The sequence below is a fragment of the Ovis aries genome, chromosome 5 (assembly GCF_016772045.2).
Source record: "Ovis aries strain OAR_USU_Benz2616 breed Rambouillet chromosome 5, ARS-UI_Ramb_v3.0, whole genome shotgun sequence".
Classification (NCBI taxonomy): Eukaryota; Metazoa; Chordata; class Mammalia; order Artiodactyla; family Bovidae; genus Ovis; species Ovis aries.
Genome location: NC_056058.1, coordinates 76,821,246 through 76,846,324, shown reverse-complemented (window position 1 = coordinate 76,846,324; position 25,079 = coordinate 76,821,246). Strand labels below are relative to the sequence as shown.

The window sequence follows — 25,079 nt, the reverse complement described above, 5'->3', positions numbered from 1 at the left end:
AAAAGCTGGCTTAAAATTCAACATTCAGAAAACTAAGATCATGGCATCCAGTCCTATCACTTCATGGCAAATAGATGGGGAAACCATGGAAACAGTGAGATAATTTATTTTGGGGGGCTCCAGAATCACTGCAGATGGTGACTGCAGTCATGAAATTAAAAGATGCTTCCTCCTTGGAAGAAAAGCTATGACCAACCAAGACAGCATATTAAAAAGCAGAGACATTACTTTGCCAACAAAGGTCTAGCCAAAGCTATGGCTTTTCCAGTAGTCATGTATGGATGTGAGAGTTGGGCTATAAAGAAAGCTGAATGCTGAAGAATTGATGCTTATGAACTGTGGTGTTGGAGAAGACTCTTGAGAGTCCCTTGGACAGCAAGGAGATCCAACCAGTCAATCCTAAAACAAATCAGTCCTGAACATTCATTGGAAGGACTGATGCTGAAGCTGAAGCTCCAATACTTTGGCCACCTGATGTGAAGAACTGACTCATCTGAAAAGACCCTGACGCTGGGAAAGATTGAAGGCAGGAGAAGAAGTCAACGACAGAGGATGAGATGGTTGGATGGCATCACCATCTTGATGGACATGAATTTGAGTAAGCTCTGGTAGTTGGTGATGGACAGGGAAGCCTGGTGTGCTGCAGTCCGTGGGTTTGCAAAGAGTTGGACACAACTGAGTGACTGAACTCGACTGAACTGTATATAAATATATATGGGTACACTCAAGTGAACAAATTAAAAGTATATCCTACAAGTATATGGTACAATCCTTAATTTCATAGGATTTAGCAGTTAAGATGCTGTTGCAAAAATCCTGAGGTTTGAGGGGTAGTCATTTGATCTTATGGAACCCCTCCTTAACTGGGCTCTAAACAAATACGACATAGGATCTCCACACTCATACAATAGAAATTGGTTTAGCAAAGTATCATTATAACAAACTGATACTTCATAAAATATGTTGGGTCATGATTTGTAAATTGAATTATAATTTTATTTTAAAAAGTCCCTAAATGTTTAAACCAGTATTAAAGCCTAGCCTACTTGCTCTTTTTCCCTTCTACATTAACATAATTTAAAATGTGCACAAGTTCTTCAGATGAAATTAGTGACATGCATAGAGATTTATACAGAATGATTTTCACTCGAGCATTATAATAAAAAATGCATGAAAACTAAAATTCCATCAGAAGAAAAAGATTAAATGAAAAGCATAGTGTGGGTATATCCATATGACAATGCCACACAGCTGTTAAAGAAAACTTATATCAGAGGAATATTTTAAGAAAAAGAACACTTTCATGACATAATAAGTAAAATGAGTAGGGTATTACGTAGTACATACAGTTCCAAGTTTTAAAACACATTACCCAAATACATAAACAGATAAGAGGCTAGAAAATAAATATTCCAAAATGATAATAGAAATTACTGTTGGGAGGTAAAATAATAGGTTGTTATAATTTTCTTCTTATATACTTGGTATTTACAAACTGTCTACAATAGATGTGAAATTTTTTTTTTTTTATCCAGGAAAAAAAATCTAATGCTAATAATTTAAAAGACTCTTAAAGAATGGTGGTTTAATCTCTAAGTTGGGTCTGACTCTTGCAACCCCATGGAATGTAACCTGCTAAACAGTACTGGCGTGGGTTGCCATTTCCTTCTACAAGGGATCTTCCTGACCCAGGGACCAAACCTAGGTTTCCTGCATTGCAGACAGATTCCTTAATGACTGAGCCACCAGGGAAGCCAAATTACCCAAAACTCCATGCCGCAGCCTGCGCCCTCCCTGCCTGTCAGTGCAGCTTGGTTGTTACGCATCATGTGCAAATGTCCAGGATCTCTCAAACACTGCGCCAAGCCAAGCATTAACGAACACACTGTTTTCCAGAAATAAACAGAGAAATGAAGGAAGACACTGAATTTTGAGTACTGTATGCTAAATACTGATTGTAATTATGAAGCACAATTCATTTGATTAAAAGGATAATTAATAAAATAAAATAAATAAATACATGGGGTCTAAACTAAGTCCCTAGCTATTCAGGCTCCTCTGGCTCTCAGCTTAACAATTATTTACATTTAGTATAAACTAATTTACTGTTATTATCATTTTTATTAACGTCATCAATTTCTCTGATTTACTTTCACACATTCAAGGAGAATCAACAACACTAATTTTCCAGCCTATAATTTGTATGTAACAACCAAGCCTAGTGTACACCTCTCATATGAAATTAATTCTTTTTTACTTTAGTTGTTTCGGATTCAGTCCTGATCAAATGAAATTCAAAATGCTATTTTTTTTTTTTTCTAAGACACAAAACCTCCTACTCAGAGGTCACCGAAACTGCATCAAACAAGGGCTAATTAATGTGTTTATTAGGTTGTCTCTGAAATAAACACATATTTTCAAGAGTGAAAGTCTTTTTTTTCATTTCTTTTTTCTTTTTTTTAAACAAGTGCCAGGTGATAGCATCCATTAAACACAAACACTGCATACTCAGAGGACGACTTTCTACAAATGTTTTTAAAGGCTCCTTTTGGCTCTGAATAAAGCAATATACTGGGACTGCCATGGGAGCATGAATCGGGCTGTGAGAAGCCATAATCGGAATATGCTAAGAAAATGTAAGCAAAAAATTGCAAATAAAACTGCTTATATTCATGTAACTTGTTTGGCGACAGCCGTATAGCATAAGGAAAGCTGCTATAACTCATAACAGCATCTTGTAATAAAACAGCTCTATGCATCCCTCTCAAACTGTTCAGCGCTCAAATCTCATCAGATGGCTGAGTAAGCATTACACTTTGGGACAGTAAATCTGTTTCCAATATGGTGTACATTCACAGACAGGCGCTTTAGTATTCATCCTAAGACACTTCCAGCTAAGTACTTATAAAGAAAGGGTAATCATATATTTAAATATCGGGATGCTATTTTCTCGGTCTATTTTAGTAATCTAGTTCACACTAGAGCAATCCTAAATGGGTCTTAGGAAATCTTCAGCAAACTCAACCTTGACTCGCACTGCAGAAATCTCAACAGACAATGGTCTCCAGGAAGCCTTCCCTTCTGTTTCCCTAATGCTTTGGGCTTCTGTCGGCCAAACTAGCTTCTGTCTGGTGTTAGCATGACTGAGCTCTCTTTACCTGTCTGGCATGAGCTTGTGAATTTCCTGAGAGTATGGACTACACCTTTTTCATGTTTCCCCAGCTCCCAAACAAAACTAGGGACAAAGCCTGCCATAGGTGTCTGCTGACTGAGTGATCTCCTAGGGTTTAAAGTTAACTAGCCTGGATTTGAGGTTTCGAATCCTTTCCACAGCCCTAAGGTTTGAATGGGGGTGAGGATAAAGCAAACAGCAAACGAGGTTTTCAAGCTGTTTACAGAAGTTCATTCTTCTGAGGGATCCATCCCTGGTTTGAGCTGTGGAAAAGATTGCTTCTATTCTGGTACCAACCCACTGGGATCAGAGAGAGAGAGAGGACAGAGTCTTTGTCCCTCCTGTTTTCCTTTGTGGCACTACATCCACGGCCAGCTTACCTGCCTCAGTGTAGGGACATGAAGTAGGAGAATTATTAGAGGCAACAGAAACATTCTCTAAGAAAAGTGATTTCTTTTTTTTTTTTTTTAAATTTAAAAGCACCTCCATATAGATAAAGATTTTACCTTCTATAAAATTAGATAATTTAGAACCCTAGGCAACCCTAAGATATATTTACATAGTGGCGAGACTGGTTTTAGATGAGTTGGAGTTCTGACTGAGCAGGAATACCCCACCTCCCTGCCTCCACCCTCACCCCTGCAATGGTTTCCCTTGGTTTCTCTTTCAGGGGCTACTTTCACATGTATGTGTCCACATTCATGCCAAGAGAAATGGGAATCGCTGAACACCGTGCTCTCAGCCTATGACGTGGCAGACTTATCTCTTAGAGAAATGTACAGGCCGAGCCTGATGGCCTAATTACATGGGGGGATTGGTGAGATTTGAGCCGCAAGAAATGCTGCCTCTCCACAAAGTGATAAATGGAATTCAGAGGTGGGAAGTTGGCCCTGCTGATGGCTGATACTGAAGGGCTCTGGTGAGGGGAGAGCATGGCACACTTTGACACCAGGAAGATCCAATGGCTCTGGGGAGTCCTGGGCTCAGTCTCCTGGGCTGGGACAGGCTGTCCCACAAGACGTCTCCATCAACAGAGGAATGTGTGCGGTCTTACAGGGATTCGTGAACAGAGCTGTAGACTTCCCAATCTCTTTTGTCACTACACTTTTCACTCGCAGTAACAATCTGGTAGTAACAAACACTGTTTATGAATTATTCCACCATTAACAAAGTTTACCCCCCAAATTACACTTTGGAGTAGGTACCAAGATACTAATTGTATAGAGGAACACAACTTCACCCCAGGAAATCCCAAGACTTGCCCAGCATCACATGGCATGTGGTGACCTCACATAGGCTTGAAGCCCTGTCTTACTGTTTCAAATTCTCGGTCCCTTTACTGGTTTCAAGGAGTTTGGAACATCTGAGTTGTTGGAAAATCTGTGCAGAGGAAGAAGTCAGGAGGGAGGCAGGAGATGGACAGGCAGGCTGGAGCTCTGACTTGCTCTGATCCAGCCTCTCTGTTCACACAGCAAACAGCAGGAGAGAGACAGGAGATGAAGACTGTGAGGTAAGGTAAGGAAAGGACACAGCAAGGAGCTGGCAGCCACAGCAGGCAGAGAATGGCTCAGCCCATCATTTCACGGAGGTCCCCTTTGGGTCTGAGAAGGCAAAGGCACCAGCCAAAACAGATAACAGGGGGGAAGAGCTAAGGACCACCATAGTAAAATAAATAACACTCACATGGATACTAGAGAGCAAAGGGAAAATTTTCCTGCCTGTGCTTTATTCTTAAAAAAAAAATACTTTGTTGATTTATTTGGCTGCACTAGGTCTTAGTTATGGCATGCCAACTCTTAGCTGGCATGCAGGATCGAGTTCTCTGACCAGGGATCGAACTTGGGCCCCCTGCTTTAGGAGCATAGGTCTTAGCCACTGGACCACCAGGGAAGTCCCTCCTACTTTTCTTTAACCATGCTAATATATAGACAGATTCTTGACGTCATGTAGAATGTGAACCTTACAAATGTAACTCAACTCTATGAATCCAGGGAAGGAACCATGAATTTGACCAGCAGGTGACCGAACGGGATGAACGGTGAACTGGGGCGTGGGAACTAGTGTTCTAGTTTAAACCGAGGAGCTTGTGCGACCTTGGCCCCACAGAAGCGCCAGAGTCTCAGTTTTCTTATCTGTCAAATGAGTGGTTTGAAACAGATGGTCCCCAAGGGTCTGTCTGGTTCTGATGTTCTCCAGCTCTAGCGCTTTTGCGCGCTTCCATGCCCTTGTCGTGCATGGTTTCCAGGGAAACAGCATCCGTCACGTCAATGACACAGCATTTGTATCCCTCCCTTTATTTTTCCTCCTGCTAAGGTGTTTTAATCCTGACAGTATAATAGAATAAATCACAGCCATCAGAGATGGGAGTGACACTGGCCACACACATTAGAGATAAACAGTCAAAAATCACTCACCCATGCCTTCCCCTTGGCCCGAAGCCTCTGCTGTCTGACAACACTAAGCCTGAACTATGATTTCCATCTGGCTGCACAGATCCAAGCACCAGAATAGCCCTCTGCACTGTCTTAATAGCTGTAATGATACTTTGCTTCTCAGCAGCCTGCCCGTCCAGACCATCTCAACATTTGGATTTGATTTCCTCCCTCTAGCAAGTATAGAGGAAAGCATGGTTTTTACGCAGTCAATCAACAAACATTTCCAAGCACCTACAAACAGCAGACACTTAAGTCAGACTGCGTAAGTTTAGTTCTCTTCCATTCCTTGTATACAAAGTGCCTGTCCTTAGTAGGGTAGCTAAATCCTCTAAAGCTTGGTTGTCCTTAGGTATAGTGATGATTCTCATGTATGAATCTCATAGGTTATAATGAGACAGTAACAGTTCAATTACTAACATTATTGTTGCAACTCTTTTGTCTCTGCCTTAAGCAAGAGGGGAGTGCTATGGTGACACAGATTTGGGGAAATGGATAATAGTGACAGGAAGCTCCAAAGAGACAGTTTTCAGAGTAATTGGTTGGCCTGGGGCCTAAGTCAGTCATGCAAGTGGCACATTTTCAAGATGAGCTGGTAGCCACTTTCATATTTTGCTTCTTCAACACTTGGTTTAACTGGAATTTCTGCATCTCTGTACAAAATCTACCTGTGAACTAGAAGCTGGGATAGTCCATACAACCAGGGATGGTTATGTTTTGTACGACAGAGGACTTTCTGGTCTTTAAAAATAAAGAATCTTCTCTCTTAAGAAAAAAAAAAAAAAAAGAAGAAGCTGATATACCAGAGTTAACTCAGCTCTGAAAAGCCAAGGAATTGTTGTTTGCTAAGGACAACTGAGGAGCAGGAAGTCAGCACTCACTGTGTGTGGGGGGCAGCGCAGTGGAGGCCAGTGGAGGGCATGTGGTTTGAGATAAAGAACAGAAGGTTGGACCCACTGATCCAGAAAGTAAGACTTACAGATAAGGGCCAAGATCTAGTTGAAAAGTGCTTTCATTATGCTCTACAAAATGTCTCTGAAACTTAGCAAATCCAGTACAAGAGGTGAGTTTATTACCCTTCATGTACGAATGAACTCAGAGATTTCAAATGTCCATCAGACACATCTAAATCCCACGTAGGGCTCAGGATGCTGTTTTCCTTAAGCAATCCTAGATAGCTTTTACCTATTCTCCCTGCTGACTTTCTAACTAACTTAGGATCTGTTTCCCACAGAGAATTCAGGGCTTTCTCTATGAGATAAATGATAAGACACTGCTCTTCTGCTGAAAATACTCCAGTGAATTCCCACTGTCCATTTCATTTAAGTTATCTATGATTTCTGTTCCTGTGTTTCCATTTTTGAAATTAGGGAGATATTGAATGCATTTGGGTATGGTACATGGAAGAACTCCTGGCACTTCATAAGTGCTCAATCAAAAGTATTATTATTAGAAAAAATAAGACACAACAAAACTCTGTGAAAGAAGGGACTTTTATTCATTTCATTCCTGACCAAACCCCTTTATAAACTGTGTTGAATCTTTTCCATAGATTGCTGAATCCTTCTAATTCTGTGAAAGACTGAAAGCAAGTAGCTTACAGTATTAAACTACTGTATAATTAAGCATTCTTTGACTAATCATTCTCCTGAGATGTAAACTAAGGTAGAACAAAAGCAAGTTGTTCACAAATACATTAATTTTGTATCTTTCACAGCTTTGTGATCAAGCTGGGTGAGTTTCCTGAAAAGGGTTAATAAAAGGACCTTTTTAAGGTGTTCTTAGATCTGAGACTAAAATTATAGCATGTGTTATCATTGCTGTTCTTCTTTCTTTTTTTTTTTTTTTAGCCACCCAGTAAACAAGAAAGGTACACGCTTAGATGATCTAGAAAAGAAGCAAAATGCATGTTGGCTTTCACTCAGGGTTTGGCTAAAAATATATCATGACATGCAGGGCACAGGCATGTCCTAGAAAGCTCTCAGGGTACCAGGGCAGCCAAGTGGCATCTCTGGCCGACCTGGCACTAAGATTACTTGATCGTGCCTGAGGAGGTGGGAGGTCTGGCAAAGCCAGCCTTGAGTATAAAACTGAGCCTTCCAATGTTCTTTCTCAGTCTTTCATGGCCAAACTGAAATAACACAGGGGAAAAGCTGCCCTGTGGGGAAGGGGAAAAAGGATCTGGGATTGGAGGCAGAGCTGGGAACTGGATGTAATCCCTCCAGATTCTAATGTGTGATGGGGAATCCTTGTTCGACAAGTCTTTATTAAATTTCCCCATGCACAGCACTCTGGCTGGTACAAAAGGGGATGGAAAGATGCATAAGGCATTGTCTTTGTCCTCAAGGAACTTACAGGATAAGCTTGCTATTCTGCACTATCTGAGATCTGATAAAATGGCTTTCAAGGGGAAAAAGCAGTATCAGGTTTGTTAGGCACGTGGTTAGGAATCTCTCATGCACTACAAACAACCAAAAACAACCAAACTGGGAACTCTGTATTTTTATAACTTTCGTGTAAAACTACTCTAAAATTAAAAGTTTATTAAGAGTTTTGAGAAAAACAACCAAAGAAACAAAAACAATCACATTTCTTATGTAAAATAACATCCAAAAAGCAAATCACAAACCTTCCAAAATTTAGTAAATACCAAGACACATCTCTATTGTAAGCTCAATGCCTTCTTTTTAGATCAACCATTTCCCAGCTAAGAAGTCTTATACTGACAGCTTCGGGAACTACACCTTCTCACAGTCTTCCTTTGGCCTACATGGTGATTCTTCCAGCAATTTAGCTGCCAAAGGCCTTAACTCACTTTGCCCTGTAAGCAGAGGCTGAGAAAAATTCTTGTGGATAGGTATACTATTTGGGATATCATTAAAAGGAGCAAGAATGAGGGACAGGATGAAAAACAGGGCAGGAGGAAACAGCAATACAAGAATCAGCTGTAGAGCTGGCCATTGCTGTGGGTGTTTAGGGATGATGGAGGTAGACCCGTCCAAGTAGCTTCAGGCTGTGCTTCTCTGGACAAAGGGGAGGGGCATTTATCCTTGGCTTCCTATCCGTTGGCTTCTGAATTTGGTCAAGGGGCCCACATCTGCCAGCGGTGGACTTTCTGACACTCCATTTTTCCTGTCTTTAAGGGCATTCAGCCCTTCAGCATCAGAAAATTCTGGGGCAGGAAATGAGGCCAACATGTGCACAGAGCCTCCCTAAACTGCCCCACTAGTGGCCATTCTAGCAACATTTGGGATTAACATATACACACTACTATACATAAAATCGGGAAGGCAATGGCAACCCACTCCAGTACTCTTGCCTCAAAATCCCATGGGTGGAGAAGCCTGGTAGGCTGCAGTCCATGGGGTCACAAAGAGTCAGACACGACTGAGCGACTTCACTTTCACTTTTCACTTTCATGCATTGCAGAAGGAAATGGCAACCCACTCCAGTGTTCCTGCCTGGAGAATCCCAGCGATGGGGGAGCCTGGTGGCCTGCCGTCTATGGGGTCACAGAGTCGGACACGACTGAAGCGACTTAGCAGCAACAGCAGCAGCAGCATACATAAAATAGATAACCAGCAATGACCTACTGTATAGCATAGGGAACTCTACTCAATATTTTGTAATAACTTATATGGAAAAAGAATTTGAAAAAAAAGAATGAATATATATATATATATATATAACTGAATCACTTTGGTATATACCTGAAACTAATACAACATTATAAATCAATTATACTCCAATAAAATTAAATAAAGAAGTAATATGAATCACCAAAAAATAATAATAAATAAAATCTTAGTATTTTATGAAAACGAAATCCACATTTCTAAATTTTATTGAAAAGCTGAAAGATCTAGCAACACTAGCCCTGAATTCCCAAAGGCACCAAATCATCAGAGCTGAGAGGCACGGCCTGGACATAAATAATCCAGATCAGGACAATCTCCACCATAACACACAGGTGAAAACCCAGCCTGCTTGGGCCATGATCTTACCTTCCCTGTGAGTGTCGGACTTTCAACCTTATTTGAACTATTCTCAGGCTTAATAACTATTCAAATCAAAAAGCAGGTAGGAATCCACTGTTAACATTACTCTTCCTCACTGGCTTCACCTTTCACCATACATGTAACCTGCCTGTCTTTCCTCTGAGGGGAGGCTTCAATTCATCATGACGGCTTTGCCACTGAAGATGGCAGATCAATGGACATGATTAATTGACTATGTGCTACATTCCAAGCCAGGTGCTCAAATTAAACCTGTGTTTAATGCTTAACAGAATACATGATGGGAAGCAGGAGTTCTGGAGGAATCCAGTCCCTTTAGTTCTTGTAACTTGGAACAGGGAGACCCTGACATCACAGAACCTATGATAAATAAGACACCATCAAATAGCTGCTTATTAATTTGATTTGGAAATATGATGTAATGTGCTCCTGGCTGTACAGTATTTATGAATGAAAGCCCTCTAAGAATTAGGAAAAAACTGGAATTAGAGGCTTCTGCATGAAAAGTGAGATTCCAAGTCACTATGCTAAGTACTAGGCCCTGTAAGCTTGAAATGCTATCAGCTGTCAAAGAAACTATTACTTTCTGTAGTGTGTCCTTGTTGCGCTCAATCCTTTGAGATGTTTCATTTAGGTAAAAGTACCGTTTTAAAAATACTGATGCCTAGATCCAAACCAGCGTCTCTCCCCTGCTCCCCTGCCAGAGATTTTGATTGAACTGGTTTGGGTGTGGGGACTTTTCAAAACTCCCCAGAAGAGGCTAATGAGTGGCCACTGGTCCAGAGACAGAAATGACATGAGGGGGTGGCCCCACTTGCTGCCCCCTCACTGCTCAGCTAGGACATCTCCGCACTCTGCTGGAACCTCCCTGCTGTTCAATCTCTGGGCTTGTGAAGCACAAAGTGCTAACTGGGTCACCTCCAGGCTGGGCTTTTGCAACGGGTAGAGATGGGGGTTAGTCTGTGAACATTCACTGAATTGCCACTGTGAACTAAGGAACATTTGATCCTGAGGCTGCTAGGTGGTTGGGAACCTTTTTAAAGTCTATAGTGTCCCCTGCATTTGCAGTCATTTTGAGAGGGATTTTTGGGAGCTATGGATATTTACCTTGCAGTTGACTGTGTGTGTGTGTGTGTGTGTGTTTTTTTTTTTTTTTTTTGAGGACATTAAAGTAACAGTCTTCTCTTCTGTCAATGTTCCAGCTATAGCAAATAGATCCATAGAAACAAATTTAATCCACTGGAATTACTCTCTAAATAAATTCAACATTTTGGTTCACAGAGCTGCAAATAAATTGACTGCTTTAATTCCCCATATGTGGAGTGGACCTGAACTGTACAAGGACAGACTGAGAAGCTCCTATTATGTAGTCAAGGTGGCCATGGACGAGGGGGAATTGAAAAGGAAGCACTTCAAACTATTTTTAAAATAAAATGCATCCCACTGGGACAGTGACTGCCCAATGCCTACTATTCAGAAATCAGGGTGAACAAAGAGAAGCTTCACATTTGGTGGTTCTGGCCAAAGAAAAAGCTCTGGAAAAAGGAGGAGAATAACAGGTCCAGCTAAGAATATAACAGAGTCCCTCTGACTTTTCTCTGTGTAGGTTTTTTCTTTTTTTTTTTTTCCCCAGAAAGATCTTTCCATCCTAGAGAAAATGTGTTAAAGATAATTCTCATGGTAACTTTGGTAAAATATTCCAATTATTATAAAAGGCTATTGAACATTATTAAATAAGTCTGTGTTGCACTTATTTTTAATATCTTTGTGCACACTCGGTATTTGTTCTGATGGCTCCCAGCAGACATTTATTACTAAAGCAGATCTGACTTGAGGTTGAGTGGAAAGGAAAGCAGTCAGTGTGGAAGGAATTTTGAGTAACTTGGTGGTATGATGGAATCCGGCTGCAGCAAAATGAGAAGGCTTGTGAAATGTATGTGCCAATTAAGAAATGAATGTGAATTCATGGTGGCCAGACACCAGCCCCTTCCCCTTCATATGTCCCTAGAGATGCTTCTGGAATTGCTACAGCTGAAAATTAAATTATAAACCTAAAACATGACACTGAAAATGGAGTGTCTCCTTTGATAATATCGGCATGATGATTCATGAGTGGGTGGGCCAGCACCCCTTCTGAACTCAGAGTGCAAGGCATCCTGAGACAGGCATAGGCAATTACCCCACCTCTCACAGTGACGCTTTTCTAAAACTTCTGGTCTGAATTGTATCCTGCCACCAATCACAGTGCACCAAAAGCTCCCCACACATAAGACATAGTAGGTCCCTACAGAGACAGGACTGCAGTACGTAGCACCAGCCTAGAAAAGCCAATACATCATTGGATTGTCAATACGCAGAAAAAGCAAATGGCAGTGAATTTCAACATAGGTGTGTCAAAGTATGTTGCAGAAAACTCTTGCGAGTTGGCATTTCACAACATGAGATTTGATATCGTCATACCAGACAGATACACAACCCAGATTTCTAAGCAGATTCCTTCTGTGAGTCATGGTGCTTTAAATTCTTCTCATTAGGACAGGAAACAAACCACTAATGGAAATAAATTCTCTTGTCTCTGCCTCCATGAGTCAGAAAACGGCACTTTGTTTTGAAGAGAAAAAGTTAAAATTTTACATAACCTCCTGTTCCTTTTGCCTCTGTAACTCCGCTTGCCCTTTGCAAAGTCTGGATCATATAGGTCACGTAGGCTCAGAAAGTGGGGACTTACAATCCTGGGAGCTGAAGCTTATCTCACTCACCCTCGTCCTGCTCTTTGCAATTGCCCAGCCCCTGCAAACCTGCTTAATCTTATGTCTGTCCTTGTAAAGGACAGGCATTCCCCTCCCCATCTTGACTGCTGTTCCTGCACATGTGAAGCCCCTTGGTTTAAACCAGCCTATTAGCAGCTAGTGTTGCCCACTATAGTCTGTCTATAAAAACTCTATAACCCCTCGGTTCAGGCTCAGAGTTTGGAGTGTTAATTCCTCTGGGCCCGCCGGTGTAATAAACTTGAGTTCTCCAATGCTCCGAGTGTGGTGCTTCGTTTCTCAATTACTGGTTTCTGCAACAGTTTATCTCCTTATTCATGGGGGTCCTAACTTCCATGTGCCAAAGTTTCTGAGTCACTCATTAAGAGGTAACGACAACAAGAGCAGCCATGGAGGGCCTGTGGAAATCAGAAGGCTGAGCTTTCTCCATAGAGGGGATCTGAAGGAGAACAGATCGTGGGATGAATAGATCTGGAACAGGCAGGTAGATATTCAACAAGGAAGGAGTGGACACAGGAAAGTTCTGGTTAGTTTTGCAATGGCAATGCCTTTGAGGGTCCTGGCATGTGACATAAGAGACGACAGAGAAGGACAGGTGTTAAGACAAAAAGCAGCCATGGCATCTGTGGCAAATGGGAACCTAAATGGATTGGCTGTGGGTACACCATTCAAATGTCTAATGCAATCTGTAGGCCAAACAAAACACAGGAGCCAAGCATGGCCTGTGTGCATTGACTTTGTGACCTCTGATCTAGCGGGTAAAATGGAAGACAAGTCGTTGTAGTGGAATGGGAAATATAATAGGTGTTGTTTTATTTATTTTTACCTGGAAGGAATGCTAAGTCAAGTTTAGATGGACCCAGTAGAGTATCTAAAGGAATAATTTTTTTCTTTGTTTGCTTCCATTCTCTTTGCAGGATCTTCTTCCTGTCTATTATTACCTGTGTTCTCATGTAGCCCATTATTTCTGCTCTTTGTGCATTTTTTCTTGGCTGATCACACCAAAGTGAAAGTCACTCGAACCGGTCAGATTCTTTGCGACCCCGTGGACTGCAGCCTGCCAGGCTCCTCTGTCCATGGAATTATCCAGGCAATACTGGAGTGGGTTTCCATTCCCTTCTCCAGGGGATCTTCCCAAACCAGGGATCGAACCCAGGTCTCCCACATTGCAGGCAGATTCTTTACTGTCTGAGCCACCAAGGAAGCTCAAAATATTCCCAGTGACAATTAGCAAAACTAATTAGAATGGCTGCTTAATTTCTTCACAAACATCTCTTCTATAGCAGTTTTTAGGCTGGATCACACCAAGTTCCATTAAATTATTTAGCTGTCATCTCCTCAGTCTCTATCCAGCTCAAATGTCTCAGCAGAATTTCAGAGTTGTACATTCAACTGTCTATTAGACATTGACATGTGTGTGGCCTGAGGGCACCTCAAATTCAAAAGGTCTGCAGTTATATACATCCTATCTGAACCTACAAACAGCCCATCCTCAGTGATGAGCAGGAACATGCAGTCAGTTGCCATATCCAGAAACTTTAGTGATGTTCTTGACTCTACTTCCTTCCCTGACCTTGCTTGTCCCACTAGTTGCCAGGAAATATTGATTTCATATTCTCAGCATCCTCTTGTTTTTGCTAGTCAAGTTTCCAATTGGCAGAAATGAAATATACACTCAGGCATGTGCTCAAATCTGGTATGAGTTCCTGATTTATTTAGCCAATAAGAGAAAATGAGCAATGTGTTGTGGTCACACAGAGGGGCAGCAGACAACACATAAATCTTTTTCTATGTTTTCTTTGCCCTGGACCCATATGAGGCACTCTGTTGTTGGTGCCATTCTTTGCACAGACAAACCTAATAAGACTGAGAAAAACATTCAAATTTTTATAATACCATATTTTTATATGCTGGCTTATGTTGCCATTGCAGGAAAACTTGAAGTAACAATTTGAGGCATTTCCACTTTAAGGGGATACTTACAAACATTGATTTTTTTCTGATGCTTAAAGTAATCTTGGCATCAGGAAGGCAATATTCTCTTTGTAGGAGAATATAGCAGTCAATGCCCAAGAGAACCAGATTAGTATGCCTGCCTCCCACTTGTATAGGGTCCTTAAAGTCCACCATCTCTGTTCCTCAATAACATTTCTCAGATCATCTCTGCTATCCCAGTTTAGGGCATGAGGAGCCCTTGCCTAAACAAAACACAGCCTCGTACACCACCTCACTGATTATCTTGTTTCCCTGTAACATACTCCATCGACTGAAGCAAGCATAATTTCTCTGAAATGCCTTCAGGAACCAGTTTCTCCCTTCCACTCCATCTCATATGTCCCCACGCCATATTCAGCTAACCTGAACTTCTTCTATATCTTTGGAACAACTCATCTTTGTCACATCCAGATATTTAGATATGTTATATCTTTTGCCTGAATACTCTTTCTTGCCTCTTAAATCACCTAACTCCTCCTCATCCTTCAAGAGCACGAAGGAGTGCCACAATTTCTGAGATCCCTGATGCACAATTCTGGATGAGACACCTCCCCACAGCCATTTAATATGTTCTGTTTTGCTGTTTTTATCAGATCAAACCTAGTTCTGTGTCTATTATATTTTTCCTCTTTAGGATTGTGAAGTTTTGTGAGGTTAGTGGTCATGTTTGCCTGATTTATTGTTGAGCACCATAACTTAACACAGTTGCCTCATGGCTACTCCTTAAAAATAAGGCAATGTTTTAGAAACACCAGACTATCCATTATACAAAAGAAACAAAAATGTTAGGGGAAAGACTAAGGGCGAAAGGCAACTTAAACGGTGAAGCAGAGGGACAATATTGCAATGCTGCAAGCTTCCCATGGGTTAGGAAGCTTGGGACTAAAATAAAATTAAGAAGGAAAATGGTCACGATATAGTGAAGATCAATATAGAGAAGCAAGAAAAAAAGAGTCTTAGAAGACTCTACTAAGAGGCAAATGTTGTGATACCATTCCCCAAAACTGGGTTTTCAGTGGGGGCGGAGAGAGGCGGCAGGAAACAGATATTGAGGAAAAGACAATTACATTTGACACATGATTTTTTAAGAAAAATATTCCAAAGGCAATTGGAAAAGCAGAAATGGAGCTTGAGAAGACCACATGTGTTTCATACTTGAGTGCTGCTAGTATTGGGGACATGGCGATATTTCTTACCTATGTCTGATATCAGGACATTTATTTGCTATATAGTATTAATGCCATCAGGCCTAGGAGGTACTCGCCATAAGCCACCTCCAGGTATAGGAAAGCCTAAGCCCAAGACGAGGCCAACTGAGGGTAGAGTGACAGAGGCATGAGCATGCGTCCCATGCCAGGCCCACCTGAGCCTCCGCTAGGAATGTTCTGCTGATGACTGCAAAAGAAGGCTTCCAATGGTGCTACCCAGGGAAGAGATCTTAGAGTGGCGTTATCAACAGACGTCTTTAAATATCTCTCGAGCGTAAAGCCAAGTAAAGAGGAGGAGGAACAAGACAGGATAAGTGTGAGGCCAGATGTACTTCTGGATTCTCCAACGATGTAGGACAAAGCATCTGATGTTTGCATAAGTTAACTTCCGTTGGGATATTACCCTACTTTTACTTGTAACTGAATGAGCCTTGAGAAAGAGAAGCTGTGAACACTGACATTATACAAACAAGGCTGTTTTAAAGGAGATGCCGTGGAGAAGAAAGAGGGGACGTCACAGGTGAAATGGAGAATTACCATGGGGGGAAGAGAAAGCAGAAAAAGGAAAACAATTCAGAGAAAGTTAGATCTGAAGTTGAAGGTAAAATTGACAATAGGTAATTACTGAAAGAAGAACAATTGGGAGACAGGAAGATTGTAATCTTAGAAGGGCAGAGACTACCAACAATGAAAATCCAGAAAAGCTCACCTCTGTAAATGACAAGGACTTCGAAGTATTACATGTAGCATGATGAGAATGAATTTATTCTCATCCAGAGATTATATGTATAAAGTCTTCTTGTAATTTAAACCCGTTCCTCAGATTTACATGCCAATTATATGCTATAAAAGGCACATCTGTTAAAATATTGCATCCAATGCCACTGTCTTCGAGCACTTTTCTGTTCTTTTCTCTACTTGTAAAACTGTCTGACTAGCAGCTCTACAGTGTATTGGCATCAGCTGACACTTGTTAGATGGTATCTTTCATTCCTTTCTAAAAATAGGGAAATAATCTATGAGTTATGTTCATGTTTGGGAGCAAAAGGTATGGTGTGTTGGGGGGGTCCAACAGCTGGAAGAGAATTTCTGGCTTCAAGGAGCTAGAACTATTGCAAGTCACAGGAAACAAACCCAAGCAAGGGGAAAAGGAGATCTGTGCTGCACACAATATCGTAAGGTCAGAAAGAGGACGATCACCACTTTTGCTTGCTAGAAGATTAAAATGATGGTAATTATAACTGTTAGCATGTATTCAGCACTTATTAACAGAAAGATAACAGCCACAGCATGATAAATGCATCGTCAAAGGAAAGGGTCCCAATAATCATATTGGTGGAAACGTTTATAAGTACAGAAAGTAAGACTTAAGACATTCTACATTCTTGAATGGGATCAAGGTCACACTGCTCAAAGACATCGACACTGAGATTTAGATACAGTTTAACTCGGGGTCTGCAACTGCTCTCCCACATGCCTTTCAGATGAAGCAACAAGCATTTGAGTTAGGCAGCAAGAAGATAACATATCATTATCTATTGAAATGTTATAAATTCTCTTTTTTAAAGTGTTTTTTTTTTAAAGCAACAACACGACAGTAAGAAGTATTGATAAAATATTATTCTCAGTTGAGGTATGAAAAGAAGTCCTGCCTAGGGGTAGAAGAATAAATGGAATGCAATCTCCTTAAGCTACTGATCAAGTCTTCCAGATATTTATCAATCAAACTTTTGAACACCCCGAAAATGTAAAAGTTTATCATTACAGGTAAATTAAAAGGCTAGGGTTTTCAAAATAGAACCTCAATGGTGCTTTGGGCACAGTGGATAAGTAACTATATTAAGACAACGGTATAAACAGAAATGCCCATACATTTCCAATGTACTTCAATAGTTATAATATATATTAACTGATCGGGTAACCGCTTGAGTTTACGGGTTCGTGAGTTTTTAGATCATTAAAGAAAGAAAGAAAGTGAAGTCGCTCAGTCGTGTCCGACTCTTTGCGACCCCATGGTCTGTAGCCTACCACGATCCTCCATCCATGGGATTTTCCAGGCAACAGTACTGGAGTGGGTTGCCATTTCCTTCTGCAGAGAATCTTCCCAACCCAGGGATCGAACCTGGATCTCCCACATTGTAGGCATACACTTTACCATCTGAGCCACCAGGGAATGTTAAAGTCATGATATGTCAAATTACACAGAGCAAAAATGTATTGCCCAAATTAAAGATCATAAGAGTGAAAACTGGTTTACAGTATGCCAAAATCAAACCTAGTCTCAAATGCATATGCGTATGTGTTGATGTATTTTTAAAGGGTTAGTCAAGTTATTTCTATGCTAGATCTGATGGAGAGAAGTGATGCAAGCAATCTTTCAAAATGCCAATCTTCCCCCGATTCTTTCTTCAACCTTGACCCAAACAGACAGCCTAAAGTACAGAGAAAGAATTTAATCTTGGCCCCCCCTCAAGAGGCTTGCACTACTAACTGGAGAGGAAGGCTGTTTGAGGGATGAGCAGCCTGGTGGAACTCTCTGGTATGCTGGGCCTTGACTATAGCCCAGAAACTCTGTGTGCCTAAGAAATAGTACTTAGAGAGGGACCCCTTGCTTGGTTAGTATTCCAGAATGAGAGGTGGTGCATAAAAGTGATGACCTCGGGGAGGGCAGAGAATCAGTGCTGACTAGCCTGGCAATCATATTGACCCTGGAAACTTTTTCCTACAGGAGTGGGTGGTGGAAAGGTCCTGTAGGAAGGAAGGTTTCCAAGGAGTCCAGGATACCTGTGCACATGGAGGGGAGCGGGAGAGAACAGGAATCTAGATCAGCAGTGCTGCTGGTGGTGGAGCTCATTCTAGGTTCCATCAACCTTAGTGATTACAGTTCCTACACTGAGAAAAAGTGTGTGTTGACACCTAAAAGGTTTATACATTGAATTTCACACCCTTTGACTGAGGCTGAATGTCTGGTTTTCATTGGTTTACTTATTTATTTGAGAAGTACTCAAACGCATTGGTTTTAAAACATAGCTCTTGACTCCAACTTCCTGTATGGGAAACCTGTCTCTAGTACTTCCTATGTTTGTGACCTTGGATGATTTCTTTAATCTCCCCATGCCTTGCTTTCCTAATCCAGAAATAAACGGACTAATAATAGTACCCACTTTACAATATTACTGTGAATATTAACCGAGCTACTATAAGTAAAGTGCTTAGATGGGCACCTGATGAAGAAAGTCTCCATGACTGTTTAGCCATTATTCTTTGGTGATTATTGTTGTTGCTATTCAACATATCTGAAGACTGTATAATAATCCAGGTGAAGTACAGTATCAGACCAGAGCCAGAAGTACATAAATATGCAAAAGCAGAGTTCACATCTAACTTGAGGCTCTTAAGCCTCAGGAGGATGTCTTGTGTATCACACTGCTCTAACACCCTAACTTCAGGGTCCAAAACGACAAGCTGATACAACCTGGCTGAGAACTTGGCTGACCTGTATTATTCAAAGTGGCATCTATTTCACAGATCAGGCTGGGACTGGGTTTGCCCAGGGATCAGACTACTGGTCACTTTTGTCAGGGGCATTAACTTTCAGACCACTAGGATGCTATTTAGTGCAGGATTAGTCATTTACTAATTACTCCAGCGGCCACAGACCTAAGGTCAGTCATTTCCTCCCTTCACACCAGGAGAATCCAACATAATAGAGGCCAGACAGGTAATTTGCATTGTCTCTTCTTAGGAGAGACCCACAGGAGAAGGAGGCAGGAGGAGGATTCTGTGTTGAAAGCAAGCAAAGGAGTTTTACTTTGATGGGCATTTCCATAAGCTTCTCAGGGGAACTTGTGGCCCATCGTTCCTGCTGGGACCTGGCAGGTTCTCACATTTGATGCTTGCTGCTGGCCAGCTGGGGAAACCAGACAAGGTCTGACCCCAGCCCCTAATCACTTCTACTAGCTGGCAAGTCTTTTCCCCTCTGAGCATCTGGAGAGTCATCCGACTGTGTTTGCCAAACTTGCTTGCAAGTGAGAAGCGTGTTTGTTTTATGATCACTGTCTTGGGTTTTAAATAAGAATACCGTAGGAGATGATCCCGCTCTGATCCTTGCTAATGTACCTCTAGGCTAATAAGTGCTGAGATGATCCTCCTCTTTGATTTCATGAATAAGAAAATAAAATGGGAAATGCATGACATTTAAAAAAAATTATTGTTATTACTGAGTGTAAAATTTGTTTTAACCCTCTCTGGAGTGGCTAAGTTTCACACTGAAAATGCTTGGCAGATTGTATCTCCTGTTCCTCCTCTCCTTAAATATGTGCTTATTTACTTCCTGCAGAGTTCAATTTTAGAACCCATCAAAGTAGATCCACTCAGACTGACTACATTTTCATGCATAAATTCATAGATGTCTTCAGAAGGAATTGCACTTGCATATGCAAATACTTTCAATGCCTTTTCATTTCTACTTTTGGCCTGCACAGTTTTTAATTCATGCAAACACATTACACAAACAAATATGGGCTCAATAACAACACAAGGCATGTGTGAATTGTTAATTGCAAAGCGAAGGGTTTGATATGGCCAAGCGACTTTCATTATTATCAATGAAGAGGAACAAGATTAAACAGGAAGAATAAAGGTATATTTGAAAATAAAATCCCAAGCACTTGGTTTCATTTTATGTAAATATTAATAAGGGAAAAGGTGACAGGCAAATCCACAGTTCAACAATAATCTGGGATCTACAGTTCAGTGCACAATGATCAGAAGCCAGGACACACCTTTAATGAGACTTAGGAAGGAGAGGCCACATTTTAGCCCAGAATCATGAGAAACAAAACCATATACAATAATATCATAAAGGAAACAGAAAACACAACAGAAAATGGAAGGCTGTCAACCTTGTTGAATGTGCATCACCTTTCAAAATATCTCAGTCTTGTATGAGAGACACCCCTGGAAGCAACAGGCAGGTATCCTCAGTTTTCAAATTGGATAGTTAAGCCTTCCCTTAATTAAGCTGTGATTCCTTGGGTTTTTTTTTTTTGTTTTGTTTTGTTTTTTGTTTTCCTAATTTCCACTACATGAACTTTGAGGTCGAGTGAGAACTTAACAAAGTAAAACACTTGTTGAAGTTACTCACAGATCAAAGACATCTGATACAGAGCAATTTTCAAGCAACCCTCCTCCCCTTGTTTGCAATGTGTTTCATTTACATGCAGTTAACTCAGAAAATAAGAGTGAAGATTAAATAACAAGTGCGTTCTGCAAGGGTCTACAAAGGCAGTAGAGATAAAATTTTAACTGTTTCTCCACTGATTCTTTGGAATGTTTTATTAAATATAAAAGGTGAAGCCAGGCTAATGGAGGAGCATTTGAGAACATGTTTCTTCCCTGGTGGCTCAGAGGTTAAAGAGTCTGCCTCCAGTGTGGGAGACTTGGGTTCGATCCCTGGGTCAGGAAGATCCCCTGGAGAAGGAAATGGTAACCCACTCCAGTATTCTTGCCTGGAGAATCCCATGGATGGAGAAGCCTGGTGGGCTACAGTCCATGGGGTCGCAAGAGTTGGACACAACTGAGTGACTTCACCTTCCCTTCCTTCCTTTACTTTTTTTAGAACAATCACTGAATTATAGCAGATATACATATATATTACATATAAGTAGTGTTTTCTAAGAAATAAACAAAAGACTAAGTAAACTAAGCTAAGGAAATTAAGAAACCAGGGATGGAATTTGAAGCTTCTATAGACTGAATGTTTGTGACTCTCCAAAATTTTTATATGAAAACTAACCCTCAAAGGTATTTGGAAGTGGGGCTTTTGGGAGGTAAATGAATTACAAATGTGGAACCCTCATACATAGGTTTAGTGCCCGGATAAAAGAGGTCCCAGAGTATTTCCTTGCCCTCTTCAGCTGTATGAGGACACAGGACAACATGGCCATCGATGGGCCAGGAAGACACTTCTCAGCAGCACTCAAATCTGCTAGGACTTGACCTTAACCTTCCCTGCTTCCAGAACTGTGCAAACTAAATTTCTGTTATTTATAAGCCACCAGTTCACAGTATTTTGTTATAGCAGCCTGAAAGGAATAAGACACAGCTAGGGTATATAATGAAGAATTAAATTAGATGCAACATTTACTGACAGGGACAGAGAACAAGAACTATAGACTCAGTGTTAACACATGATGCAGTAAACCAGCAGGTAGAACCTTGGCACTGCAGAGTGCCCCTTCCTGGTGCATTCACTGCAGTTTTGCGTGTCCACTGGTAATTTTGCTAAGACTTTATGTAAATGACACATAGGGTGAGGCTGGTACACAAAGCATAAGACCCGGAGCCAGCCAGTCAACTAGACACACTGCCTCTCAATACTGTGCCTGAGTCCAGGCGTTCATACATTTACAGCAACTCATCACAACTGACAACAAAATTTCCCATGGATAGTGACTAAGAAGAGAATGCCAACTGTCAGTGCTTAGGATGAAAACATTCTCCTCCCCAAAAAAATCAAACCTGTATAAGAAAATTATGTTTAGGGGAAAGCAGGTGTGGGAATTATACCAGTGGAATTGGAATTGATCTATACTTCAAAACATTAAAAACATGTGTAACTGAGAATTAACACCACATATTTTGGGGGCGGGGAGACAGAAATGAAATATTATTATATGGGAGGGGAGTGGAGAGAGATTCAAATATGTTTTTATCATTATACAATTTGTTCAAAGAGAATATAACCGAGAAGCTCAATGTGAGTAGCAGGAGAAATCTGAACTCTTAGAGGCTTGTGTCTCAGTTTCAAGGAGAATGGTTTAAAAATCACAGATAATTCCATGTTCCTTGGGACCGCGATCCATCATGGTCACAGGGATGTCCCTCATGGAGCCAAGGGTCTGCTCTTTGTTACATCTGATCAAAACCTACCCTGGTATGTCTCCAAAAGTAACCAAGAAACTGTCAAAGAATTGAAGTGTCTAGGGCAGAAGAGGCCCTTCTGTGATCTGGAATCTGACATGGGTGGACAAGAAGATTGTTCTCTTAAACTAAACTTGAATGGAGACTTGATGCAGGCCTGCTTTGCTCCCTGTTTCCACCAACCTCAGTCATCGATGAGCAACAGTGCAAGCAAGTAAGACAGCTCGGACCCTCAGTCTGGTCAGCTCTACCTACCTTGTCGTGGGAACTCGTCTGACTCCCGGTGAACGAGGTCTGTGACTCGGTTCCCATAGTGCACCCTGCTGTCGTGATCGTAGGCCTTCAGAGTCTCACTGGAGCTGTAGGACTTCTGTGTGGGCACACGGCAGTCTTCACTGTCCAGGGAGGAGCTCGTGTAGCGACACTCTTTGCCACACCGTCCCCTGGTCAGAGAGCGGTGTCGCCGGTCTTTGACATCCATTATCTCAAGTCTGGCAGAAGGCTGATGCTTTCTGAAGAGTCAGGCCGGGGTTTGGGCACTTGTCACTTGGCCACCTAAAAACATCACAGGAGAAAAACTCAGACTATGATTCTAAGAATTACTGCCTTCTGTTCTGATTCATGCTTTGACTTGGATCAAAATGCACAAAGGCGAATTTGGTCAGCGCTGCTTCATCTCTTCTGCAAACGCTTAATGTACACTTAAACAATCAGCCTAAACAGAATCATTCGACGCAGTAAATTAATTCCTGTGCTATTTAACTAAATAGATTTGAGGGGAAAATAGTAGCAAAATAACTCATATTTTGATTTCCTATAAGTGTGAAGACGAGAGGTAAGTCTGTCACCCTAACGAAAGGTCTTACTATGAAGTGGTTCAGAGTAAAACTGATTTTATGTGACTTTAATTGCTTTTTTCTTTTTGCTGCTGAAGGACTGGGGAAAAAAACACCAGAATTAAATAAATACCAATCAAATCAAGATGTAAAAGGCATAAATATATGCTGATAATGCTTTTAATGGTACCAGGTCACATTGGACCAACATAAAATTTGCCTGGCTGGGTATGGAGAATAACAATATAAGGCATTCTTGACAAGCAGTCTTCCTCTGATTTATTTAATGAGCCTTCAGTAAACTCCTCATCTGGTTTATCTTCTTGGCAAATCTGATTCTTGGAGAAACCTGGTCTTTTCCCTAGTCACCTGCCAACAGGACATCTTGCTCACAGAGGGCCAACTGGCACAACCACATGGCTATCAACCTAAGCCCACCCTAGTGTCCTTTTTCACAGTTGGGATATCCACTGTGGAAAAGAAAAATGGGGAAGACCACTGAATGCAATAGGTAAGTTGATGGAAAGAAGCCTCGCCAACATATGATCTGGCAACCAGGGAGCCCCACAGCTTGACACCCGGGACCTAGAAATGTAGACAAATATCACTCAGAAAACTCTAGCCTTCTGCCGAGCAAATAAGATCAAAATGCTTAGATGCCTCCAAGTTCCAAATGATAGGCTCTTATTGATTTCATCGGCCATGCAAAATAGCCTGGACCACAGGGCCAGGGCCTGGACAGAATGGAAAAACACAAATTTAATTAAAATGGCAAATACAACCCAGAACCAGTGTAATGATTTTTCTCCAGGCTTCTAATGCTCACTGTCTCCTCAATATGTCAGAATGTACTTGGGGAGTAGATCTATAGTTTGGAGCCCCTCTGCTCTTCTTTGGTTATTTACCACACTGCAATGGGATGCTTGTGTATACCAAGGGACTAGCCTAAATGTGCAGCAATGTGGAAGGCATCAGCCCCAAGAAAGCAGAAGTCAAGTTATCTCTTCCTTGTCCTTTCATACCAAGAGTTCCTTCTGGATCTCAGAAACCATCCTAACTATGACTATTTGTGTATAGTATCAAACATTGCCTGTAATCATCAATAACCTTTGTTTGACAACTGGCATTAAGAGGGCATATCTGTGGTAAACATCAAGCAGAGTCGAGCTGTTGCCACAGTCACTTATAAAAAACTTAAATTTTCAGTTTCCTGGAGCCTACAGTCTCTGACTTAGGAAGCTGAGAAGCTTCTTCGACTTTGAGAGTCACCAGTCAAGACTCCAGGACCTGCTTAGAGAACAAAGATGATCAACATTAGCATGGAAGTTTTGGGGGCTGCACCAAAGATTCAAGTGTCTTAACATTTTCTATATGTCCAAAAACTTCTCCCTTAACACCCAATATGTGATCGTAACATTTTAGAAATCATAGTATAGGCTGGTTAAGAGCATGGCTATTGTAGTCTTGTTGGATATCGATCTCATCATGACCACTGACTAGCCAGGGCCCTTGTAAAATTCAGGTTCTCAACCACTGAAAACAGAAAATAAATATTTACAGATTATTTATAAAAATTAGATGGGACACTATGGGAAAGCTCTCAATATGCTGCCTAACACATGGTAAGTGCTCTCTAAGAAGTAGTTTTTTTCCTCCTCTGAATGATTAAAAATAAATTCTTGTCTTAGCTGAATAGCTGCAAATTTACATAAGACAAAGATGATCATA

At 41.1% G+C, this 25,079-nt stretch overlaps 1 protein-coding gene across 1 annotated transcript in view; it reads right to left on the bottom strand.

The window, feature by feature from the left end:
• The window catches only part of TENM2 (teneurin transmembrane protein 2), a 1,394,720-nt gene that overhangs the window by 1,034,763 nt on the left and 334,878 nt on the right, over nt 1-25,079 (bottom strand). The window contains exon 3 of the mRNA XM_060415963.1: nt 22,771-23,070. Coding sequence (XP_060271946.1) covers nt 22,771-22,996 — 226 coding nt within the window. The 5' untranslated portion in view covers nt 22,997-23,070. The remainder of the gene's footprint in view (nt 1-22,770; nt 23,071-25,079) is intronic.